General features: G+C 42.5%; 1 protein-coding gene across 1 annotated transcript; it reads right to left on the bottom strand.

Annotated features, from left to right (window-relative positions):
• Positions 1-516: 516 nt before the first annotated feature.
• LOC128297802 (uncharacterized) lies at positions 517-24,572 on the bottom strand. Its single transcript, XM_053033502.1, has 7 exons — positions 24,552-24,572; positions 5,636-5,723; positions 3,878-5,549; positions 2,188-2,361; positions 1,823-2,003; positions 826-1,534; positions 517-712 (listed from the first exon to the last, which is right to left on the bottom strand). The coding sequence occupies exons 3-7, from the start codon at positions 5,531-5,533 to the stop codon at positions 517-519; spliced, it is 2,916 nt and encodes a 971-aa protein (XP_052889462.1). The 5' UTR covers positions 5,534-5,549; positions 5,636-5,723; positions 24,552-24,572.
• Positions 24,573-25,398: the final 826 nt, after the last annotated feature.

Below are 25,398 nucleotides of genomic sequence, written 5' to 3'. Positions count from 1 at the left end.
ACGCAATCGAGTGTTCGCGTCGGGTTTAGTGGGGAGTGGGTGGACTAATTTGTGTTTGGCATCTCTATGAAATGCGGCGCTTCCACTGTACCCTATCGACGGTCGAGGAAGCCTTCGGCTGTTGATGGCGCAGCTGGAAAAAGGCAAGTAAAGCTAAAGCAGTACTTCGAAGTAGGAGGTGCTAAGTAAGGACTAGAAATAGGAAGAATTGTAAACCATCGAACGCGAACGGGAACGATGTGAATTAGATGAAAAAAAAATAAACGAAAGTGGAGAAAAGGAAAACCATAACAGTAAAAAGGTTAGTGAGAGAAAGAGAGAAAGAGAAAAGGGAAAAGAAATTGAGAGTAGATAAGATGTTTGTGGTTAGTTTTGAACAGGAACGCAAAAACTTCGCGCTAGTGTAACTTTTCTACCAAAGCTAGTGTTAAGCATGTACAGAAGCTGCAACGGCATGCGGCTTTTACGCCGGCGAACAGCTAAGAAGCGCCACTACTTTGTGTCTACGGCAAACGGCTACTCTGGCGGAGTGGTGATAATTGTTACCGTGGTGGTATCGTTGTCGGTGCTGGACGATGGATTGGACATGTCCGACCGAAGCGTGAGACTGTCTAGCTCGGAGATGAGGCTGCCGGTAGTGGGATCCGGGCTGCCCAGTGGGCTTGTCACACCTTCGGTGACTGACGGAAGTAGCGATTCGTTGGAAGGTTGTCTGAAAGCAAAACGATTCCGGGAGTAAATACATCTGCAACAAGCCTCTTGGTACGTATGCTGGAAGGTTGTTTTGTTTTGGAATGGCAATGACACGTAGCGACAAAGACCTACCGTTCGGAGGTGTGGTAATCACCAGGGGCTGAGTTGGAACGCCCCGAGCGACAAAATCGCTCCAACCGCGAACCACCCGCCTGCGGAGCCCGCCCCGATATGCCTTTGGTGAATGGATTCTGGAACGAATGCTTCTTGAGCATGGTCTTTATGAGTATTAGGGTGTCCAGCTTCGGTATGCTTTTGACCACGCTGTTCATGTCCTCGTCGTTGATCTGCACCAGCCGGCAGTTTTCTTCCTCCGTCGGAATCCGGACGCTCTCGTGCCTGGTAAGCCATGTGTGCTCCTTGATCTGTGGCAGCGTGATGCGTTGCAGTGGATCCTTGTCCAGCATACGGCTTATCAGATCACGTAGCTCCTCGCTGATGCTGCTGCTCGCCGGATACTCCAGTGGGTCGTTCTTTATCTTCTCGTACACACCCGGCACCGAGGTGGCAATGAATGGCACATTGCCGTGCACCAGCGAAAACAGTGTGGCCCCAAGCGCCCAGATGTCGGCCGCCTTGCCATTGTAGAAGTGTTGCCCGGGCAGCAGCGTTTCGGGGGCCCGGAACGCCGGTGTCCCCGCCGTCGATCCGTTGTTCATGGCCGCATCTTCACCGAGAAACTCGTTGCAGACGCCCAGGTCGGCCACCTTCACACTGCCAGAATCGGAAAGTAACAAATTTGCCGGCTTCAGGTCCCCGTGGATGATGCGCTGATAGTGTACTGCAAGAACAGAAAAGCCGGCAGCATTGTTTACGAGCAGACGGGACAAAACAGATCCCCCTCGGGTGCCCCGGGTGCACCAATTAAGTGGGGGATAATCGGATCCTCGGTGTTGATTGTTTTCCGTGCGTGATTTGAGCGTCCAGCAGCAGCAAAACAAAAATCTACCATCGCACCGGGAAATCAATCACCACCGGGCGCATGGTCACCGTAGCCGGGCGACTATCCGTAACCTACCGACACCGATCCCAGGGTCGCAGGCCGCAGGCCACAAAACACATTACTTACGATATTCGACACCCAGCAGCACGTCTCGGAAAACATTCCAGGCACGTTCCTCGCTCAAGGGAGTGTCGGTCGGTATGCTCAACACCTCGCCCTGTTGCACCAATTCGAAGACTAGATAGAGCGAATCCTCCAGCGGATCGTCGAGCACTTCCACCAGCTTCACCACGTTCGGATGGTCCAGCTGATGGGAAACGCGAGAACGGCAGCGAAAATGGGGGATAAAAAGGATTGAAACGAAGATCCCAACGGCAAAAAGAAAAAAATAACAGGAAAAAAGGACAAGATTCAAAATCAACCCACAGAAAAACAACACCTCCGGTGAGAGAGAGGTTTGCTGGTCAGTTCGGATGTCAAGGTTCTCTTACCTTCTTCAGTACGGCAATCTCACGGTAAACCCGATCCAAGGGCGAAGTACCACGCTTCGGTCCCCGGCGCATCAGACCCGCCTTTCGGAGCAGTTTTCTTTTCGACAAGATTTTCATCGCATAGTGTGTGGAGTCTTCCTCCGAGTACGCCAACTTCACCAAACCGTACGAACCCTGAAGGAAATGGGAAAGCAGTTCAACGGGGTAATCAACTTGTGCAAATCTGCTATTCTACTGCATTAGGTTGAAATCTAATTTGCTCTCGTGCAATGGAGCGTAATCTATGGTAAGTGACACGAAAGCAGTTTTCCCGTGAAAGTTATCTTATTGGTCGCTTATGTATTATCGATTATCGGTGTATTTGAAATCATTTAAAGAGGAAGCAATCGCCTTCCTTTGTTTCAGTTATCATTAACAAATGGGACGCTCCTTTGGGTTTCATCTTGTAAATTTGAGCATTAACAATACGATGACGATAAGAAATGGTGTTTCTCGTAGTTTAATACTAATATGAATTATATCTGATTAAAGCGTTCTTCACATTAACGATTGCAGGTTTTAGTCTGGGTAAATCTGATTCGGATTCATTAATCTGAATGAATTTTTGAACTGAATCTGAATCTCTATTCCTAACATTTCCATGGCAACCTACAAGCTCCTTGGAGGATAGAATTTTGGATGGTTAAAGCATCTTAGAGGATTCATTCTAAGATGCTTTAACCATCCAAGATTCAAGACATCCAAGGAGCTTGTAGGTTGCCAAGGGGACTCCAAAATGTTTAATCTTCCATTGCGCATGAACCTCATGAACTTTTTGAGAGTAGATTCTTGGTTTGAATGACTCCTCGCAAAATTTTCATATAAATGACTCTTCTCAAAAGGTTAATTAAGCACAACATTCTTCTCGTCCAATCATTTCAATGTTAAAAGATTTTAGAGTTTCAAGGGTCTTTATCTTCCAACTCATATTTAATGGGACTCCATCACTCCATCTGAAGTTGGTATCGATTTAATGACCATTTTAATTTTTAATAATATTACAACAGTAAGGTGATCGAACAACTCGTAGAGTTCTTCATTGTAGCGGCCTGTATCATTGCCATTACACACATCCGAGGCCAACTATGCTCCGGAGCTTGTTTCTCGCTAAAAGGCTGTCATCAGTTTTGGCTGTCATCAGTACTAATACTGAAAAGGAATTATTATTATTCTGTTGTAAATAGTTGGTCTGTTATCACCTAACCGTTGGCCACAAACAGTTACAAGGTTGCATCAGGACAACAAGCACATCTGATTCTATGATAATTTACCAGAAAGTCTGGGAATTTTGAATGTTTAATTCATCCACCATATGGTCCGACTCTGGCACCTAGTGATTAGCATCTTTTGCTCGCATTGCTGAACTTAATGAGTGTTAGGAAGTTACCATCAAGAGAAGATTTTGGAATTCAGTTTTTTTTAAATATTTATGCTAATACGGACTAATAGAAGCATGAGATTTCTTTTGCTACCTTAAAAAAGGCAAATGATCAATACAGATAATCTGGCACAAGTTAAATGAAGTCTATAAATTCACGCATAACTAATGGGCTTTGCTCGAACTTTATTTGATGTTGTGTCAAAAAGTTAGAAATTATTCCTGCAAACAAGCAACAACGACGCCATCAATTATGCATTTTACCAAACTCACCTGTCCGATTTGGTCCAACAGTTTGTACTGGTTGAGCTGCAGGAAGCTGCCGGACTGTTCGATCGAAACGCGCCTCGATTCGCGCAACGGTGTCCTTCGCCGGCCACTGCGCGGGCTGCCGTACGGACTGTTGTACGGGCTGTAGGGCACATTCGGATAAATCGGCCGACTCGTTTGATCAAGCGTCTGAAGCTTCGGCAGCACACGCCCTTTCAACCCGGGCGGCACGATACCGGCGGCACTAATCTCGAGCTGCGATTCGGACCGGTTGGACGCTTCCAGCATGTCGTCATTATCTGCCAAATCGAGGGATTGAGTTTTGGGAAGGATTTTAATGTGCTGCGTCATAAAGCGTGCACTATGCGACCGATATGTGCCACCGCCGGCCACCATCGATGTGGTAACGGCACCGCCACCACCAACACCACCAGCCGCGGACTGGTTTCCCCGTGCGGATGGGCCGTCGGTGGAAATCTGCTGGCCGTGCGGCTGGTGGTGGTAGCTTTGGTAGTGCTGCTGGTAGCTATGGAGAGGCGGTTTACTCGATCTTCCCACCATCCCGGTGTTAGTGATGGACATGGCGTTGGAAATGGTGACACCAGTGGTGGTGGTGGTGGTGGTGGTGGTTACGAACGGGTGGTAAAGGTTGCCGACGGATGATGGGACGTTAGTAGCTTCGTCGCATCGATCTGCATCGAGCGGCACGTTAGTGGACACGGAAGGCATAACAACGGTTGTTGGATTAGAATGATGGTAATGCTGATAGTGGTAGTCTTTATCACAGGGTTTGGTAATGGGGTCCGCTTCTTCGCACGGTTCATGCACGGTTGTTGGGTTAGTACGGTTAGGGTTAGCAGTTGCGTCATCGTTATGGTCGCTGATGGTTATCATGGGATGGTAATGCAAAGGGTCACCGTCACCGGGTGCGGTATTACAGTGGGATGGTTTACTGCTGGAGGAAACAGCGGCCGCCGCTGCAGCTGCCGCGGTCATCGCCACAGCCGCCACGGCCGCTGCTGTTGCGTAGCGGAAACTAGTACCTGTCGCCGTACCGGGCTCGGTCTGGATCGTGACGGGCTGCGGGATGCTGGTTGACACGCGCACCACATCGGCAAATCCCCGAGCCAGCGCCATCCCCGGCTGCGACGCAGCAGCACCTTCGCTGACCACCACGGAACCGCTGGTACCCATCTCCCTGCAGCTAAAGCTATGATTGACGAATTGATTACTCTTTGCACTATCTAATGGTGTGGCCGTATCCTGACCACCGTCTCGCGTTCCGGTCGTTCCCGTCGCGGCCGTCGTGTTCGTCGGCGAGATGCACCCGCCCGCAGACGCATGCGAATCGCGTACGGATGGGGACGATGGAGAAAAATTGAGACACTTCATACTAGCACTGTTGTTATTGCGATTGCTGCCGGTTCCCTCACGGTCGTCCGCAGCATTGTGGCATTCCGCATCGACGACGCGGATGGTAACGTTGCCCGGCGCTTGCTCGGGGTGGAAGGTGGAACCCTGCAACCTGCGATCTTTGCGATCCTCCGACACGGGGACGTCCACTTCTTCAGCTGCTTTGACCGCTACTGCCGACTCGATGTCCGCTTCCGTTTGTACCGTTGGAGACATTTCGTTCGTGTGCGGTACTCTGCTTGCCATAGCAAATGGCTCGTGCCTGGCGGTGGAATGGTGTGGAAAAATTGGATTAAAATCAATCGCCAGGCTGTACGTATGTGGTAGCAGGGATGGAACCACACTCACCCGTATCTGGATACGAATGCAATTTGCTGAGTACATTGACATTAGCTAATCGTTTGATCATTCCAGTATGTCCTTCGGGGGCTGTAATCTGTAACGGAGAACGGAGAAAGCACGATGAAGTGATGCTGTTGTTTTATTGATGGTTTCCAGTGGGGCACACAAAATGGCACAACAATAGAGGTTTGGGTTTAGTATAGGCGCCATCGTAAATGGATTTGTCTCGAACTCGGTTTTTCTCGTAACACATCTTTCAACGTCTGGGTCTTTTGCTATAAATGCAGCACTCATCGGTGTGCGGCAGAGTGTAATTGATTTACCTAAAACAAATTAAATTTCACATTTTTATCCCAACGTGAGTTCTTGCTGCTTTCCCAACACAATTGTACTTTGGATATTTCTCACTGCCACCTCCACGCAAAAGTGCTTGCGCATGTAGAAATATATTCGAAAATCTTTTCCATTCCCATTTGTGCTCACTTCGCAAACGTTTTTTTTTTTTTTTTGGGCAGGGTTTCTTCCCACGGTACGCGTCTCGACAGTCCCGGCAACATATTTGCTGTGCCAATAAATGGGAAGCAAGCGCACAATCTCGGTATAGCGTTTTAGCTTTTATACCTCAGCCGCTCTAATTGAATTCATTTAGGAAACGAATCGAGAGCGCGTAAACTGCGCACTGTTGCAACGTAGCCGTGGTTCGGTGTGTTGGCACTAAAATATTTACACCCCCCCGATTCGAATTGGAAACGTCAACAACCGGAATGGGGGGATGCTCAGCTGGCGCATTGACAGTCGGATGTTTGAAATCCACGGTCACACGCGAGGCGTAGAAATGGCGTAAAAATGCGAATTCGCTACGGCACAGCAGGATCTAATTAATATGCTGTGCGATATTTGTCTTGCTTTCGGTGACTATTTGTCTACGTCATTATCAGCCAACACGCGGGAGAGAGATGAGCAGCGTTCGGGATGTTGGAGCAGCAAAATGTGGAAGAATAATCGTCTTAGATGTTACATTTTGGGATTATACAATCACAGGCGGTCTTTGGCCTTCCATTTCTGAGCTGTATGGCATGTAATTCTTATTTATTTGGGACAGGAATGGTGAAGTGGAGGGCGCCCTTGGTGGTTCAGTGATAGTGGAGCCGGGTTCTTACGCTAAGGCTGGACCTGTACTAAGTCCCATCTGGAATGTTGCACGGTACGCTACGTCATACGGATAAAAGAGAGTCGAGCTGAGCAGGAACTGTAAGGTCAAGGCTCTCGAGTTTGGTCGCCCACAAAGAAAACGAGTGGTCAAATCTGCTGTGTACACAAAGGCAACACGAACAGGGAACAGGGATTTGGTACCGGGAATTCGTCGTGCGAAAACCGATGCACAAATCATTGAAATGCTGTACTATTAAAAATAAAAAAATCATAAAAAAAAGGATGTTAATGATCGCACTTTTGATCTGACGCCTCCCATCAGGCTCAGCACAGACTTGTCCCGAACGATTTACGACACTTTCTTCCAGTCTTTTTGAAAACTGTCGATGTCCTCCGCAGCTTTAAAATGCTTTCTCAAGTGTGTCTTGGTTTGCGCCTCAAAATAACTCAATCGGTCGGGCTTCAGGGCAGTTCGGGGGATTCATTTCTTTCGGCAAGTACCGTACCTCATGTTCTTCATACCATGCGATCATGTCTTTGGCATAGTGGACAGAGGTAAAACCTAGCCAAAACAACACTGGACCAGCATGTTTTCGTATTATGGGCAACAAACGTCGATTCAAACACTCCCGGATGTCGGGATCGGTTCTCATCGTCTCCGTTGTCACTAAACGGTTCGGACATCATCCCGCATTCGCAAATGGCTTGCCACACCATCGCCTTTTTCCGAATTTTTCGGAAAAAAATATAGATTTCTCGGCTTCTTCGACGTCCTGGCTTTTAGGCACGGTGTAATATTGACTCCCCGGAAGAGTTTTGTAGTCAAAATTTACGCACGACTCATCGTTCATCACGATGCATGAGGATTGGCGACACAGCAGCTTGTCGTACAGCTTCCGAGCCCGATATTTAACGCATGAGACCTGCTATGTACTCCGTTTCGGTTTTTATTTGGTTTCTTATACCTTTTTAAATTCAATCTTGCCTTGGCTCGTTGGATGTTACTTATTGATGTACCCAGTTTTTGAGCCACATCGCGAATGGAACTTTCCTTTCTTTGCTTGAACGCTTTTGCTATTTCCCGGTCCAACTGTTGACCGATAGGACCAGGATTTCGTCATACGTTTACTAGATACGTCGAAATCGTGCTTATACTTTCGGGGGCTCTCTTTAGGATTTAGCATGTCTTGTACCAAAGTTTGTTTTTTCGCTTTCCGACTCATCAACTGGTGTTTCTCTGTCTATTTGCCTTTTGTGCGCAGTTTAAAGAAAAGAGCATCTAACGACGAGCAAGAGTGCGAAAGATACGTAACGCACCGGGCAACTTGAACCGTGACCACTACACAAAGGTACAGTGGTGGATCAAAGTAGACAAATCCCACTTACAGGCACCCGGCTCTTGCAACTGACAGTGTACATGTGCCGTGATATTCTCGCTATCCCAGTGTCAGCAGCTTCATGCGGCCATGTTGCCACCGTTTTTGGTTTCACGTTGCACTATCATTGATCGTCGCCTTGCAGGAGTAAAAGTGTTTGAACTTTCGTACCAAGTGCATGCAGGGGGAGTTCGAAAGCGAAAAAGTTCACACTGGGGTCGGTAGTATGGAACATTGATCCCGATCCGTATCAACCCGCTACGCATCGTAGTAGCTCAGTGGTGTGAAATCCAAGGTGTTTACAGATAGGAAAAGTTTTTTGTTTGACAGGAGCGAAAGAATGCACGACATGGATGCGTAATAAGACACCACCCTCATATGGGGGTTGCTAGGAGCCACGCGTGATAGCAATCGTAATTTAATCATACATTTAAAAGGTGTGTTAGTGAATCACGCTAACGATTGACGCTTCGGAGCAGATTTGTCGCTTGGAGTACTACTCACAACACGCATCCGGAGACTACTACTGTTTTCTTTTACTTCTTCTCGTGTTCCTTCTATATTTACTCCCAAAGCCATTGTTGTGGTACCGTATCGCAGGACACATTTATTCCGCAATGTGTTGGGCTTCACATTGCACACTGCCAATGACAACGTGTGAAGCAACACAAAAGAATTAATCGCTTGCCACTGACCTTTACAACCTTTTTCATTAAGCTGAACTTCACAAAAAAAAGCAAGAAACTGATTACATTGTGCCAGGTCAGTGAACAAATGCTACTACTCGCTTCTGTGTGCTTTATAGAAATTAAACCCCTACATCCTCAGGATAAATGGTCCAGGAATAGATCAATGAGTATCGTTAGGTTGGCTTTAGGGGACGCCTACGAAGATTGGCAGTCCATTTCTAGCGATGAAGTGCGTCCCTATCTTCCAGGTCAGTGGGTTTTTTTCCACAGATGTGGTGGCCACATTTTTCCTCAATCCGTACCCATGCTTCCCCGGTGCAGATGTTAAAAAAGTGTCCGTTGATCCATTGCACATCAAACCCGAACGCCTGTTGAGCATGGCCCCGGAACCCACCCGTAATGGAAAACGGCTTGGACAAGTTAATCAAAACGTTCTACGGCACCTGATTGGATGACGGCGATTCGCGATGGCATGAGTTTAATTTACGGTAGGATGGGTTGATTAATTTGTTTTCCATGAATGTAATTAGTACCCTCAATCAGTAGAGCGCATTTTGTTTGTGAGGTGCAACAAAGTCACCACACTGATCGATCTGCTGCAAACTTACCAATCAAAAGTTATTGCGAAAATATGAAAAATAAGCTATATGCAGTGTTATTTTTCACAGTTCAATTCCACCAAACTTCATTTAATAAAATCTCGGTTCAATGTCTTGCACATTTTGTACAGTACTCAACGCAAGCGGCGTTGATAAATCGCATGTAAGGCGACTGATATATGCACATACGCAGCGGCGGATCAAACGGTAGGCGGAGTAGGCGGTCGCCTAGGGCCTCGCCGTGTTGGGGGCCCCAAAAAATTTGTGCCGATTGTGCGATTTTTGAAAATTTTACAACAAAGTTAATTTATAGCAAAAAAATTAATTTACAAGGTAAAAAATTTATCGAAAATATCTTCCTTGGTTATATAAAACATTTGTTTCTATGCGATAAATTAAATGCAGAGAAGAATATCGACTTAGTGACTTTAAAGTATAAACGAAATTGTACCAGGACCAGGACACTAATTTTCCCGTTGGTCGAGAAAAATTTCTTCGAAAACTACCTGTTTCCGAATGTATAATACCAGGAGAGCATCCACGGAAGAGGAAGCACATAGTACAGCAATTTTGGTCGAAAACCACCGAAAGGTATGCAATGTTTAAACATTAACTTTCCCGTTTTTCGTGAAAAATTTCTTCGAAAACTACCAGTTTCCGAATTTAAAGTACCAGGAGAGCATGCACGCAAGAGGTAGCTCCTGGTACTGCGCCGTAAGGTATGCAAAGTTTATACACTAACTTTGCAACCAACTTGCAACGCAATACGCCGTAAGGTATGCAATGTTTATACACTAACCTTGCAACCAACTTGCAATGCAAGTTTGGTGCATGCAAGAAACTTGCAGCAAGATGGCGCGCAAGATGGCGTCCAACTTCGTACTTGCATGCAACAAACTTGCATGCAAACTTGCATGCAAGTTCTTGCAAGCAAATTCTTGCCTGCAAACTTGCATGCAAGTTTGTATGCAAGTTTGCATGCAAGTTTGTATGCAAGTTTGCATGCAAGTTCTTGCAAGCAAATTCTTGCATACAAACTTGCATGCAAACTTGCATGCAAACTTGCATACAAACTTGCATGCAAGTTTGTTGCATGCAAGTACGAAGTTGGACGCCATCTTGCGCGCCATCTTGCTGCAAGTTTCTTGCATGCACCAAACTTGCATTGCAAGTTGGTTGCAAGGTTAGTGTATAAACATTGCATACCTTACGGCGCATTGCGTTGCAAGTTGGTTACAAAGTTAGTGTATAAACATTGCATACCTTACGACGCAGTACCAGGAGCTACCTCTTCCGTGCATGCTCTCCTGGTACTTTAAATTCGGAAACTGGTAGTTTTCGAAGAAATTTTTCACGACCAACGGGAAAGTTAGTGTTTAAACATTGCATACCTTTCGGTGGTTTTCGACCAAAATTGCTGTACTATGTGCTTCCTCTTCCGTGGATGCTCTCCTGGTATCGGCAATCTGAAAACAGCTGGTTTTGTATGGAATTTCATACCAGCTAATGGAAAGTTTGAGCGAGATGAAGGATGCTTTCCGTTTCATCCATCTTCCGTACACTAGCGATCGCTCTCACAGGTTTGGTAGTATGCAATAGCAATAGTGATGGGCAAATTTATTCCACACTGCAGGTGTCACCTCTTGAAAAGCATGCTTTCCTGATTTCGCAAATCTGAAAACAATTGTGTTGTTCATCGCCTAAATCTTCAACATGAGCCAAACAGGTTTCTAAGAAATTTCTCTGATTGTTTCCGTAAAGTAAACCGATTGAAAACTGTACCTTAGGCGAAAAATCGTAGCAGGCGCTGGACTAATCAGGAATCGTAAATGTACGTAAATCGTAGAAAATGTGATCCAAGTAGTGGCGTTATGGTTCTCCTTAGCGCATACAAACGTTTATATATATAGAGTAGCTTACTAGGCCCGTTTACAGGGCTACGCAACAGAACTCTGAGATGTACGCAAGGGAGCTTTCTTTCCGAGACTTTGCTGGTGTTGTTAAATCATGTTTGAAGTACATCTCCCTAACACCGATAATGCCGTAGCAAAATTAAAGGCCCCGCTTTAAAAATTCCGCCCAGGGCCTCCAAGGGGATTGATCCTCCACTGCACATACGCACACTGGAATTAAATCTGGAGTTAAATCTTATTAGATATCAACTCAATTAGATGCTTGACGTAGAGTTTTTTGTGAGACATGTGTGAGTTAACTCTCTTACAGGAAATTTACATATTTTCTGAGATATTTAGCTTTTGAGTGAGTTAATTAAGAATGAGAATGAGTTGCTGTAGGTTCTTCTCACGGCAAAAACTACCATCTCACGCATTACATCTGATGAGTAGAAACGTTTTTTGTCGTAACCATTAAAATAAAAGAATTTCGATAAAATTAAATACTTTTTTGACCGATACAGTGCTGTGTTGTCTTCTAATTCTACCGCTATATTACTTTTTAATTCTTTATAGTCTTTTTTAATATAGTGTTTTTATTAAACCTTAATAGAGGTCTGTGATTCAGGTCTGCATGCTTTGCAGGTCTACGCACAGAAAATAGTCGTTGGGACCAGGTCTGAAAAATATGGTGGATACGGAAGCAATTCGTACCCAAATTCGTGCAGTTTCGCCATCAATTTATCGCACGATGTTTTTGGTCGATTGTACGCGGTTCCCTCTATGCGCAAAGGCTTTGGATGTCCAAATGTTGGTGAATAATATTATTGACACGTTCCTTCGATAGCGCAAAAGCTTCTGCTATCGCGATGGATGTTGTTTTACGGTTACCGAAAACCATTTTATGGTCCAAAGTCCATAAAAATAAAAATAAAAACCAAATTTATTTACTGCCTGACGAAAGAAACCTGTTTTGAACTTTTAAACTCGCATATCTTATGGAGTTGGAATGCGATAATACCGAGTCCGGGTAGCACTTATCAAGTCAGTGTTTGGTTTGAACACCTGTTAACTATTCAAGCAGTAAGTTAAAGAAGTAACATAATTATTGTAACTTGCTACGAGCTCATGCACCATACTGAGTGAACCTTCATTAGTTTTGTGATGTAAGCAATGCTAAATGTTCATTTTATTTAAATCGACTTCCGGCAACCGACCAACGAAAAAGATTAATTTTTTGAACCATTTGCAATAACAATTACACATTATTCGAATGAATAAAGTATTGCAGCTGGTGTAATAAATCAAACAAAGAAGGCTACCTGTACCAGTCACGCGCAGGACGATAAAATTCTACCTTATCTACAATACAACACAAAAACAAATATTAAGCAACGAGATGTTATAATTAATCTTTTTGTGCCCGCGTGGATATGTGCCAATATAAATACATTTACATTGACATTATTGAATATGAAGTACCATTCCAATACACTGGGGAAATGCAAAATACGTTTGCAGCGGGGTCCCACAATTATGCACAATGGTGCATCACAGTTCATCGATGTTTTGGAATGCAATTTATGGTAACACTGTGTTACTTATGGCAAATGTGATAGGGCGATAATACTAAATGAAAAGGTGATATATCAGATTGGAAAAAGCTGGTACAGTGGAAAAATAGTACCAAGAAAAATGTGCCGCTGACGATCGTTGACTGTGTGAAATGAATATAGACTTTTATCAGTGGAGCTGTTCTCTGTTCAAATAAACCCCAAGTTATTTGCTGTTAGTCGTCGTATGATGAGTTTGCGATTGGAAATTAATATTCGTTCGATGTATGATATCAAAAGGAAGAGACAATATGACTCGTGTGTAATATGTAAACAATGTGTGGAAATGTGTGAAGAGAAAACTCCAATATTCATATTTGACTGATTACCAAAAGAGTAATCTGTAAAACTGACTCTAATTATATTTAGCCATGTAACAACGTATATTGTGTCTTGTCAGTCTATGGTCTACTGCGCAATAAAGCGAAATTGGTCCAAGCTTTTTTGTAGTTTCACGGGTCTGCTGCAAATATACGAAATCGGTCATCAAACATCAGTGGCAAAGGAACATTTTGTACTTCAGGAAAGTAAACATACTTGTTTGTTCGGTGCGGAGTTTCTGTTGCACTGTACATGGTTTGTGTGATTTAAGATCCTAGATGGTATTTGCTCAGCAAACCTTAAGCATGATGGTTTTCGACAGTAAATACGTTTGAGGCGAATGATAAAGCGCACAATAGACGCTACTACAGAAATAAATATCTGAAACGCGGTTATTATATGCGTCCCAAATCCATCAACATACATTCCCTAGCGTATGTATTACAGTACAATTGAATGAGCTTTTGTACACAGCTTGGGATTATAGAGTAATCTTTGAAAAAGAACAATGAAAATGATGGAAATTTTCGTTTCCTCCTTACCTTCGCATCATAGGAGAGAATTTTATCCGTAACGAAGACTCCTTTTGCTTTAATTCTGTATATTCCATTGCTTTTTTTGTATATTCGGTATATTTGTATATTGTATATTCGGACAGCATGTATTGATTAACTTCATCAGGGAAGATTGCTCCTAGGTAATGAAATTTTAGTGTACTGGATAATGTCCTTATCCGTTCCAGCGGAAGCTTTTTTGTTTCACTTGCATTTTTGCCTTTTTCCAACTGTTATCACAAGAACATTAAACAGACATTAATTCCAATGGCCCAGGAAAAAATTGGACACATGAGCACTTCCAGAAAGAACGAAAAGATTATTACGGCCCATGCAAGGCGAAACTAGTGTAATGATGGTCTGAGTTTAAAGGATCTTCAATGTTTTATTGAAATATTGATTTCCTTAATGCAGTTCTAGTTTAATGAAGAGCAGTATAAATTATCTGCTTTTCTTAAGGCGTATCACATGACTATAGTTGTAGTAGTTAGTCCTCTCATGTTGTAAATCAACGTAACATAACATAACATAATATATCAACATTGTTATGTTATGTTTCAATTTCATTGCCTTTGTTCGTTCTCTGTAGACTGTATTATCGAGCTAATAATTATATTTTTAATAAATGAGTTGGACAGCTAAAAATGTGATTATGCATATGATATATGCTGGTTGAAGAAAATATGTTTGGTGTACAAATAAGTTTCTAGAGTTTAATAAAAGCTGACGCCAATTTCATATGTATATTACATGTAGGAATGTTGTATATCAGGACCATCAGCCCTTAAAAATGATCCATTATATTTGGTGAAAGGTAGATTTGCAATTCTTCTTCTTGATTACACGCTTCTTTGCAATCGAGGAAACCACACATTGGTCAGAATCGTTCTGAAGCACAGTGAGAATTTGTTGTAGTCAATCAATTACAAATTGCCATAAAGGATTAAAAAAAGTATGTAATTTTTGACAGACAAATCTTAGAGTAACTATACCGCAGTTTATCACAATAATTCCTCAATTTTTGTGGAAATAATATTAGAAACTTACTGGCACACGGCATACCTATTTCCAAGCATTCCAAACAAAACCGTGGGAGCGTAGCTGCTCAGTGTTAAGCGGTGATAGTAAAAATACAGCATTTCCATCATATGATACGGCGTTGTTGTAGCTTCCACATCTTGCGAGCTCCGGATTGCTTCCCATGAGCATAACAGAACTCGGGACCTGGCTACGAGCAGATTCCAATGGAGGTTCGAGACTAATTTGTCATTGGCACGCCCGACGGACGAGACATTTTACACGTTTAAAATTGTTGTCCTGCCTCAGCATTCTACGCAACGGCTTGCTGCGTCACTTGAATGTAGCCGCAGAGCTGCCCGACCGCTGGTGGTTTTGCTGCATCGCTGCAAGTGGTCAAACACGACTAATACAGTTGTCTAGTGGTTAAACGAACGGAGTGCAAACGGTGAGTTGTCTGCGAATACTCCGGAGAATAAGTTTAGCAGTCCGCATTTAGGTGATTTCTATTGCTGGCTGCAGCCCTATGATCTATGTCCATTGTGGGAATGCTGTCATTCCAACAGCAAGCGCAACCATGTACGGGTGCTGATACACAGCCGAATTGAAGGCACAGAGCAACTTCACCTACCAATTATAGCACGACCCAGCTGAAGAAACTTAATTGAACAAACTTTTCCACACACTCACACACCGAGGCGGTAAGGGGGAAAAATGCTGAAAATGCTTACCCCCAAATGATTTTTAAAAACATGGTACCAAAGCAAAATGGCAAGCGACTCGACAAGCAGGTGCGAGAATGCCGAGACTACATGGTGCTACTTGGTGACACAAGTGAAAGCTGCCAATCGCAGTTGGCGTTAATGTGATTTTAATCATTGGGGCAAATTAGTGGCCCTAGAGTGGCCTCCCATAGATATTTATGTCCAGTTTTCTAATTGTGGTCCTTTATTACGAAGAAGTCGAAAGATTGTTCTGAGTAATTGACAGGCAGCGTGATTTGCTGCTCGTTTCCTGCTTCTGTATTTAGTGATGAACGCGTCCTCAAATGGATGTATTTGCTGTCTCACCCACAATATTGTTCAAAACCTTTTTGTTAGTAGTATAAAAATTGTGTATGAATTGATTCAAAGAGAAGCTGTTATTTTTTTCGTTATTTAAAAAATATTATCAGTAGACCAGACCAACAATTGCTTACCCCACATGCGAACATTGCTTACATGAAGCGAACAATAAAGAAAGCTTTGTGTAGGGAGCATTGTTAAGGAAAATTTACACAAAATCCATTGTGCGTTGCGTAAAGACGCACTGTTGAAATAAAAAAATGTCCAACATAAGTTTTGCTACATTGACAAATTTGTCGCTGCCGTTCTTGAGCGTCTTGAGCTTGAGTTTCGGGTCGGCAGAAACTGGAATTCTAATCGAGATTCTGAGAAATGTTTGCACAGCGAAGCATAGCAAAGGATCTCTTGATAGAGCGTGGGTTAGAGATACAGCGGTTTCAGCTGAACGCTGGTATCAGCATTCAAATTCTATTGTAGGAATAACTCCCACAAAAGAACCTTGCATGTTTGCAACAAACTCACTGGAATTAGATTAATTTAGGCATCATGACAGAACATGATCGATACAATAATTCATATGAAAAAAATACTTTAATATAAGGTCGTTCCTTAAATATGTATTAATTAAAAATACATTATAAATAACTAAGGTATTTCAAGGAACCGTTTGGTCTTACGCGGTATACACAGTAACACATAACTCCCTTTACTCGTTTCGGTTCATTTCATTCAAGGTCCTTTTTCGTGAAATTACGCCCCAAGGTTAGTGTTCTTTGAATTGCGCTGACCAGCACCGTATGGCCAGGTCCGGCACGGTGCTTTCTCACAGCCGCTGCTGGCAAATGAGGTTCGGAATCAGCAAATTATGTTTCACTTATTAAAATAGATTGCCATCGGACTATTGCCCTTTCCTTGCGCCTTGTCCTACGCCTTCGTGTTCGTCAAGCATGCAATTGGCTTTTCCGTGTTTTGTTTTGTTTTTTATTATTTTACTAAATCCGACGCGGGTAATGGGTGTTTCGGTTGTTTTTTTTTGCGACGATTTTTCCCTTCGTTTGAGCACCTTTTACGAAAGCTTCCAACGGTGGTTCCACCCTTTACCGACCCTTGAACCATATAAGAGACCTGTCACGTTCAATGTGACCTCCGAAAGTTGATCGGAAGGAGATTGCGAACTCTTCATTCACTTTCTTCTCGCCCCCAACACCAAAAAAGAGCGTACATTTTCATCAAGGCATTGGCCTCTTTTTTTTTTGGGAGAGATTTTCCTGTGCGTGTGTGATTCACTACTTTTGACCACTTTAATCAGAAATCATACGTTTGGCCCACTCCCCCGAGGGTCGACACGCAACGAATGTTTTATCGACCGTGTGGGTGGGTCGGGCCAGCTCCGATGGGTGACCTTTCCATGCAGCTTACCGTTTGTGTTTCCATCCGACATCACTTGACTTGTAAGTTAAGTATTCGAATCAAGCACCCAAAAATGTATTCCATCTTGAAACTATGCACTGTCCAAAGCGCTTATTTCCATTCGTAATAGCTAGGTCGTGTAGTAGTTTGGTTTTTGGTGTGGTAAGGGTTGCTTTTATTTCGGTGTAATTTGAAATTTAAAGTGAACCACTCAGAATTCGATCCCGTCTCGGTTACACGTAAAGTTGGGAAACATGGCAAATTATGCAAAATCCACCAGGAATTGGAACCATCAAATTTGACTGTCCATTTCTACCGTACCGGTTTCAACGCGCGTGTATTCAGATCATTTTTTGTGGATTTTTTTTTTATTTTAAAAACATTCAAATACTACTGCTTGGTCCCATGGGAGACAACAGTGTTAACGACGAAACATGATTTGAATTTTCGAATGTGAACGTTATTTATGCTTTTCGTGCAGGCTACTTTTAAACCAAAAATTAATATGTATGTTTTGCTGAATGCTTTCGTTAAAATTAAATTTTTTACTTTTCCTTATAAAACACCAGGCGTCTCCTTTTTAAAATATAAAACACTAAATTTATTCAAACCTTATATTATTTCCTTTATATTAACATTCTTGTTGTATAGAATACGAAACAAACAATTATATTTTAGATAACCACCCTTCTAATGCTCAACTTTAATTATATCATATTAAAAATTGTGAAAAGGCTTAACGATGCCTGTGGGATTAGGCGTGCCATAAACAGGTAGTCCCCGAGATACGCGGTTCCTCTTTTACGCGAATTCGGATTCTTTTAGAAATTTGACAGCTGAGTTAGTTTATAGCAAAAAATCTTAACAAAAAGATGAAAAATTAGCTAAAAATACCTTTCTTTGCCATGTGCCGAGAGTTTAACGCTGTTTGTGATCGTTTTGAACCTGACATTTCGCGTTTATTATTCTTAAATTGTATTCGTTCGGTGTGACCAACTACGTGTTAAATGTACTTTTATACCCCAGCTTCAAATGGGCCATATGAGGCTCATTGAATAAATAAATAACAAAATTAAATTAAACTATAAAACATTAGTTAGTTTTAACTTATTTTTATGAATTCTTTCTAAAAATCGCCTGATTTTCTGATTAAAATAAATGCAGAGAAGGAAGTCGACTCTGTGACGTTGAAGTATAAACGAAATTGCACCAAGATTCGACTAATGCGAAAATAGAGATAGCTAGCGATAGCGTATCTCGGAGACTGTCTGTAATCGCTTTGTAGACTTATTATTTCCACGTAAACTGACGGTTAGTCTTTGCTGAGGCTATCCAGATAACTAGAAAATAGATCCATGTACTTCGGTGTATTAGATCGATCTTCCCTATTACTGTAAACTTACTAGGTAATACTCGTAGCTTATCTAGATTTATTACCATCATTAACATTAGTGCCAACTTTGCGCATATTCGTAAGTATCACCAATGGTTTTAATGCAATATCGTATAATTTGTTATTTTTTTAATGCTCTTTACTTGTATATTACTTACGAAGGGTTTCCATAGCATTATTTAATAAAGCGATAACAAACCCCTTAAGCGAGGTATATATTGTGCTGTCCTGCCAACAGTGAGTGCGTATATGTTTGTGTACAAATCGAAGAATTTGTTCAATCAGTCTAGCCAAGCGCATAATAATAAGCGTAAAAACGTTCCATTAGGAGGCTTCCTGATGAAAGTTCAATGCAGTAAAACGCTGACAACATGATAAAAAGCATAAGACAAACTTCGTTGCCATTCCGCAAATGAGGAACGCAAAGGCACATTACACGCGCATAACAACTCTTCTAAGCTTGAATTTCTCGCCGATGCAAAATTATGTCAGTTATGCGGGCGTTCTTTAGCTTGCCGTTCTGCAGCGATTTGAAGTATGTGTAAAATTATTAAATATCCTCCGGTAGCCTGGTCTCGCTGTGTGGAATAAGGCAAACAAAAAAACAACGAAAAAACTTTCCAAAGAATGTTACTTTTCAAACTCTCTGTAAGCATCCAGCACTTGGAACGTACTCTGCTATGGCATGCATTACAGTGATTTTCGCCGGCAAAGCATACTATGATGGCAAAAGTATAGCAGCATGTTAATGTGCAGTATCTGGTTCGGCTGAAATGTTATTCTTCCACTGCATTTGTGACCACGGGTTTAAAACATTCAAAACCATTTAAACGCATAACTTTTGCCCTGAAAACACGCATAAGATTAAGTCAAAAAGTAAACATGAAAATTACCAACATTTCTTATGCATCACTTACCACCCAGGATCGAGTTTATTGTAACATACTATTAAACCCCCCCCTGCAAGTGATGCTGCCTGTCGGCTAGTGAACCGGTTAGATTTGCTAATTAATAACTAACAACAATCATCACGTATACGCCCTCCGGTTTGTTAATACAAACATTGACAGCTAAATTCGCAAACGTACCGATGCTGCCCGTTATGGCTGTCCGGTAAATCAATTATGCAAACAGAAGAAAACCGGGCACTACTGTGCGCGTATTACACTGCATTCGTATATTTCTCGGGTGCACGGGTCCCAGGTGTGGGGAAAACATTAAAATGTTGCTAAGCCTTTCCAATAATCTAGTGGCCCCACGAGGAGAGCGAGAGGGAGAGAAAGACGCGATTTATTCATACCCGCCAGCCATACACGGATTAAACACAAACTCTTAGTCGTGAGGTGTGTAATTAATCCGTCGCAAGGTTCGGAAAGTGATCGTTTAATTTTAGTGCCCTGTCCGTACGAACTCTCATTCCCTCCCATTCCTGTGCAACGCTCTGCAAAACTCTTTTTGTTTTATCTGATCCGATCTATCGTCGCTCGAGGACTAAATACACGATGTTTACATAAACTGGCATGTGAAAGGAGTCGCAATCACCGCCACGAAGATTGTAAAGTGATAAAAATGGTACAAATAAATTTCCAACAAGCTATTGTGTTTCTGCCATCACCGAAAAGCAGTGCGTGTTAGACGTAGCTTTGAGTTTCAATCCAACCATTAGCCACCGATACGGGGAAGAAATAAGAGAACAATTAGCCGCGTATCATGGCACGAACGATCATGCGTGTGGGGTGTCTCTATTATCACTTGACGGATGGCGTTTTATGCTGGACGGTGTGCCTCATTGCTTAGCAATTTATGTTCAACGACCGCGGTGCAACGGTAATTGCATGTGATTGCAATTGCATTCATGAGTCACACCTCCTCGCGATTGCAGCTGCCACGCCGGACCAACCGGAATTGAGCGGCCGCAACTTGAGTGGCCATCATAAAACGTACCACGCGCACATCTTGTCGGCAATGGTCGTGCGAATGGCTAATTACCGGCATGTGTGGCCATTTCAATCAACCAATGCAACAGTGATCAACAGAGCTTATGTGTCATAATATCTTTGTGGTGGCAATGAGGCGCTATGCAATTGGACGATACCGTAGATGTCATAATTAGTCGTAGTTTCGTTCCTGTGCTTCTGACTCTAATGCAAACTGAGCAGTTTGGTCAAAGGTAAACAAATGAATACCGAAGTAATGGGATGGTTAAATTGTTTCGAATGATTCACGGTGGGTTGAGAATAATAATAAACCCACCGCGAATAGAAAACACCGGCAAAACGAAGACGCTTACCGATTCTCTTACCATGTTCATCCGGCTTTTTATGGGAAAATGTAAATTTAAATCACTTTCGGATCGATGCTTACAGTTCAAGCCGAGCCGAGCTAGATCATGTGCTTTTTTTGCGCCGAGCTTCTTGTGCTTACGCACCTTGAGCAAAACATATCTGTCGGGTGCATGTTTACGACAATCGCCAGTAGAAATGATAGTCGCCGTCGCCGAGAGCACGATGGGGTTAAGGAAAAGAAAAAGCTTCTATCACCGTGCGTGACAACAAAAGTGCACTGCTTTAGATTTCAATTAAGATTAAGCGCATCTGGGGTACCGCCACCGTCAATGTATTCGCAGTTCGCGGCCGGCGATCATCGTACGATCGTGGACGCCCGTCCGTTCCTACCATAACTGCACATTGCATCCGTTCCTGGGTGTGACAGATTTCGTGCACCGGGCGAGGCGGCGTCTCGGCGAAACGCCCGTTTCCTTGGTGGCAGTTTGCAGGTGGTGAATCGGTTCGATCGTCGCCCCGACGCTTCGACTGGCCGGCCGGCCGGTTCGTGATGTGTCGATGCGTTCGACGTTTCGACCAGTCGACAGCACGCGATCCCATGACGGTACGGCGACGGTGGGATCGCGTCGCTTAGCTAAACCGGATTAACCAGTCCGCGGGTTGAAGAATCGGAGAGCCGCAGCAAGGCCGGTGGAATCGGAATCTTCGGCGCGTTAAGTGTTTTGCAGTGCAGGAGACCAATTTATGAGACTGGCTTTCGTTTCTGAAGCGGGCAAAACAGGAAGATATCAAGATGCGTGACATTTTTTTACGGCAGCCTTTGCCGAGCCAGCAGTAGCGTGTGGGAATGCATGTGGCTGAAAATTGCTGCCGCTAGTAAATGCAAATAATTGCAGGTTTTAGGATAGCATAGGCACAAAGTGTTTCCTATTGATTTTGTTGTTCATTTTAGATGCGTGTTAAACTATCGATGGTTAGTATGAAAAATTGGTTTAACTGCTCGCTTCATGATTGATGCGAATTCTTTTATTTCAGCTGATCTATAAAAGCGATATCAGTTCTATTTTGCATATAAGTATGGTGATATTGTAATTTGCAACAAGTAGTTTTTTTCCAGCAATTTGTAATTGTAATTGCCTTATTTAAGTGATTCTAAAAACACTAAAGCGTCTTGCTTCTGGAACTGAAGAATAGTTAGGCTATGAAAGCAGCTTCGGCCTAATATTAAATATTCAGAAGCTACCATCATAGAAACAACCTTTTATATGCAATAGTAGTTGGGCAATTGGGGCAAACAAAGGTATCGCAGAGGTTTTAACAGAATGCACGTAACTTCCACGCATCGAAGAACTTATGAATTTACGGAAAGCTCATTTACTAAATAAAATCACTAAATTCAATTCACTAAATAAAATCAGAAATAATATCTGCAAGTAACATAAGATATCTATCAACCAAAAACGTTCTGAAGCTGTTTAGGAGCTTTTTAGTAGTTAAGTTTGTTTAATATTATCAGTTTTTATTCATAAATTACCTAGAGCACCTGTTTTCCATGAAGTCCAACTGCATGCTATTATTTTTCCCACTTCAAAATTGCAATGTTTTGTGATAACATAATAATTTTTTGTCGTTGTTTATTTGTGTTCTTTTATGCCCAAAACGTATACTGAAAGCTCCGATTTGCCTTACCTTGCACTAACAGAATGCCAAACTCAAAGCACATCCACTTCAATACCTTTAAACAAGCATAATTATGGTTTCCTTTTACGTACGAACGCTTGAATGGAAACCTTTCGTTTCGTCTTTCAGATTACAGCGTAGCTCCGTATCAATGTTAAATGTGGGCGATACGCACTGTTGTTCTATTAGGTGGCTGTGATATGTACCATCAGTGATCCATTTCTTCCCACCAAGTGAGAACACCGCTCAGTAACAAGCGGGTTGGGTTCGGTTTGGGCTGACAACGACTGCCGCATAATTTGTACTCATTTCTGGCACCACTCTAACTAGTATGCTAGGGCGGTATATAGTGTCGATAAACATATTTGCCGTGCCATACGACAACCATGCATAATTAACGCAACGACCGTAGGATGTGAATTCATTCCTTCCGAGCGGTTTTCCCACTTTTGGCATGCGGCTCTTATATACACATCTCTCCGCATGTTTGTGTGTGTGTTTGTACCGGTTTTTGGCCTGCGGGCTTAACCTCGTGAAGCATCTCCAATTCGGGGACATCCGTGCGGTAAGGAAGAGTGGTACTCTTCCAAGAAGGCTGCACCATGCTACGCATGTTCCAGATTGATAAATATTGAGCAGAAATTACGCCCACAATGACCACGACGATGACCCGTTGGTACTGTGGGTTCTTGGCAAACACGTGAATGTCCGTATGGGAAAGTGCGCGACAAATTGAGTATGCATCATGGATATTGCTGCATAAGCATCGACATATTCGCCCTGTGAGATTTGATGTAGTGGGGTTTTCAAGTAAGTTTCCAACAATTCTCAAAAGTTGATGCTATGGGTACATTTCACGCTTGAATGTAAGATCTCACTGGTTGAACATCTGTTAGTAATATTGAAAGGCAAAATTCATTGATAAATCAACGTGTTGTAGTGGGATGAAAATCCATATTTGAAGCAGAAGACTAAGAGACTGGGACCCTTCAGAATGAATGAGGTTCCGACGAAATATTTGGACGTCACATAACAAGCCGTTTTCCTTCTGTTAAAAGCATTGTAAATCATTCAACAAGTTAAAAATTGGCTGCATGAGTTGAATATAAAATATAAAATAAATCAAAAATATTAATTGAGTAAACAAGTCTAAATGTGACGCTGCATATCACTCACAGAAAGTAATGCTCAGCTTATGGTGCTACCAGAATACCAGTCTGCCTCAGAGTGAGCAAACCATCGATATCTGTATCGGAATCGAACCCTGCTAATTCGTGGAGGCGAGTATTGAAGAAAAAATTACCAAAGTATAAGAATGGGCACAAATTAGCAATTGTCTACCATCACAACGCCCGTTTGTTACTCGTCCACACTTTGTAGTCCGGACTTTCACCACCATTCGAATTACATTCAAATTTCAACAAAACAGTCACAATACCGTTGACTATTCGCATGCCGGATAATCGATTTCCACGGATAACAGAACCTTCAGCTGTGTACGCGACATAACTGAAGATGACTGATGGACTGATGGATATGATTTTAATATTAGAAGTTATTGCCTATAAACAATATGGAACACTTTCTAGGGAGTTTAGTTTGATAAACTCTTTATAAAAAAATTTCACGTTCCTCCCGGCCAAAATTAGTCTACCAGCAGTCATTTCTTAGGTCACGGATAATCCGACCACCGGTTTTATCAGGCGCAAATTTTGCAGAAATGATCCTGGAACCGTACTTGTGCACCCAATTCAAATGCTGTTTTCATTTTTTGTAATTTTCGAATCTCGAAGCTCATCATGATGTTGCTAATTATTTGTTTTTGTTCCATAGTGTGCATAGGTAAATATATTTAAATGAGCATCAACAGTACTAACCTGGGATTCCCAGAAGCTTCTCTACGCCTGCTTGTTGCTATCTCGGTTTAAGCAAATGGAGCTTTCCGTTTTCCCATCGGCATTCAATGCTTCAATGTTCAACGATCTGCGAATGGTAATCAATTACATAATTAAATTAGTTTAAACTTTTACAATGTAAAATGTTAACATATTCATATTATAAGTTTATTTATGCTCTTTCTTTTCCTTCCAAAAAATAAAATAGAAGTTCTTCTGAAGTTTAAAGTGTTTATGTTAAAAAGTTTTACTAAGAAAAACGGCCTTAATTAATTTTTCTTGAATAGAAAAAAAAGTTTAACTAACACAATACAGGAAAAATGAAAGGTGAATTCAATGTTCTTCTTTTTGTAATCCAACAGTATCTTGAAGGATGGCAACCAAAAATAACTGAAAGTTTATTCCTTCGTAGAAGTATTGCAATTTACTCTGAATGCATAACCACTCATGTGAAACTTAACACTAACCGACAAATCCCGCTATTGAGACAGATCACGGATGAGTATGGCGGGGTAAAGGTAGCAAAAAGATTGTTGGAATCCACTAAGCTTAACGCTAAATGCAAATAAAGATCCGTCCTATCGCTTTATGCGCTATCGTTCCAAAGCCACGCACGGTGCTGAACGACGGTTCGATATGTCTAAACATTTGAGCATTTCTTCTGGATGGATTTCGAGAGCTGTTCAAAGTTACGAACATCCCTTCATTTTCTATTTTTTGGTTTCGTTGGAATTTTACCGTTGTGGACCGTCGTTTGCTAGTGCTGCTGCACGGCTTGTTGAACTTTCAGCCAGCATGTAAAAGTTATTCGTGGCCAGTGGCAAAGGAT

Source organism: Anopheles moucheti, chromosome 2 (genome assembly GCF_943734755.1).
Source record: "Anopheles moucheti chromosome 2, idAnoMoucSN_F20_07, whole genome shotgun sequence".
Taxonomy (NCBI): domain Eukaryota; kingdom Metazoa; phylum Arthropoda; class Insecta; order Diptera; family Culicidae; genus Anopheles; species Anopheles moucheti.
Note: the sequence above shows the minus strand (reverse complement) of the source record. Positions and strands in the feature narration are given on the sequence as shown.

Coding starts and splice junctions, on each gene's coding strand:
- LOC128297802 (XM_053033502.1), bottom strand. CDS start 5,533: ATGGCAAGCAGAGTACCGCACACGAACGAAATGTCTCCAACGGTACAA. Junction 2,362..3,877: donor TGTTGGACCAAATCGGACAG/GTGAGTTTGGTA, acceptor CATTTCCTTCAG/GGTTCGTACGGTTTGGTGAA. Junction 713..825: donor GATTACCACACCTCCGAACG/GTAGGTCTTTGT, acceptor TTTTGCTTTCAG/ACAACCTTCCAACGAATCGC.